The following is a 1398-nucleotide window of genomic DNA, read 5'->3' as shown; positions in this document are numbered from 1 at the left end:
GGGGGGTTGTTACTCTCTTGTAACACCTATAATCTTCGGCACTTTTATGACACCCGTATTGAATTGCAAGTTCTGTAAAACACGTACTGAAACTTAACCCCCTCACCCCCACCCCCACTCCACTCCCACCAGTTCCACACAGAGGGCGTGACCCCTGACCCCAACATGTACGGGATCATCCAGAGATCATTCAAACACCTGTTCCAGCTGCTGAAACGTCAGGGCACAACCAAGATGATCCGGGCATCTTACCTGGAGATCTATAACGAGCAGGTGAGGGGGAGGAGGATGGTGGTGATGATGATGATGGTGATGGTGATGGTGGTGATGATGGTGATGGTGGGGTTGGTGGTGGTGATGGTGGTGGTGGTGGTGGTTGTGGTGGTGGGGATGGTGGTGATGGTATTGATGATGGTGATGGTGGTGGTGGTGGTGATGATGATTTTGATGATGGTGATGATGGTGATGATGATAATTAGTAATATGATAGTATGATTATACTAATGACGCTGGCGATGACAATAGTGATAATTATGATGATAATGATGACGATGATGATGATGATGATGATAATAATAATGTGACCGTGTAACACTGTATCATTAAAATATTATTTTATTTTAAAGCGCAAGGCGAAACATTAGAAGTGGCCATAGCATGTACAGGTGATTTTCTTAGTGAGACAGGTGATTGTCTTAGACAGGTGATTTTCTTAGTGAGACAGGTGATTTTCTTAGGCAGGTAGCCGTTACAGCAGGTTCGACTGTATAAATGGTCGCTTTTAAGTACAAGGGGGGCTATCCTGAAAAATGCTGTTTTGAAAAAATCGAAGGTTATGTTTTTGCCTCTTGTTCAGTTTCTTTACAAAACAAGGAGAGTTTTCTCTATAATTAATTTAAAGAATATACACACCATTGAAACCAAACTTCTCCTATAGGTAGGGCAATGCCCAGTTTTGGTGTAAGTCAAGATTTCAGGAAACCCCCGAAATCTGGGTTCGCCCGCTTGTCCTTAAAAGCGACTATATAACCCCCTCTCTCCCCTGGAACGTTACAGGTGATCGACCTGCTAAACAACAGTCACCGGCGCTACCTGCAGGTGAGGTGGAGCAAGAACAAAGGCTTCTATGTGGAGAATTTGTTCACGGTGGAGTGTGAGTCGATTGACGACCTCATGGCGGTGTTGGAGGAAGGTGAGTGGTGATGCTGGTGTTGTGGTTGTTGTGGTGGTGTGTGGCTTCTATGTGGAGAATTTGTTCACGGTGGAGTGTGAGTCGATTGACGACCTCATGGCGGTGTTGGAGGAAGGTGAGTGGTGATGCTGTTGTGTTGTTGTTGTTGGGGTGGTGTGTGGCTTCTATGTGGAGAATTTGTTCACGGTGGAGTGTGAGTCGATTGA

The 1398-nt window shown here is 45.5% G+C and overlaps 1 protein-coding gene across 1 annotated transcript; it reads left to right on the top strand.

The window, feature by feature from the left end:
* Nucleotides 1-132: 132 nt before the first annotated feature.
* On the top strand, nt 133-1368 carry LOC101859049 (kinesin-like protein KIF12; the record flags this gene model as incomplete). The annotated part of the gene is given in 2 exon segments (XM_005109380.3): nt 133-273; nt 1057-1368. Coding segments are annotated over 2 exon segments (288 nt in total), but the record flags the coding sequence as incomplete, so codon positions are not given.
* Nucleotides 1369-1398: the final 30 nt, after the last annotated feature.

This window comes from Aplysia californica, unplaced genomic scaffold (genome assembly GCF_000002075.1).
Source record: "Aplysia californica isolate F4 #8 unplaced genomic scaffold, AplCal3.0 scaffold00773, whole genome shotgun sequence".
NCBI classification, from domain to species: domain Eukaryota; kingdom Metazoa; phylum Mollusca; class Gastropoda; order Aplysiida; family Aplysiidae; genus Aplysia; species Aplysia californica.
The sequence above is the reverse complement of the archived record's forward strand: the minus strand, read 5'-3'. Positions and strand labels throughout refer to the sequence as shown.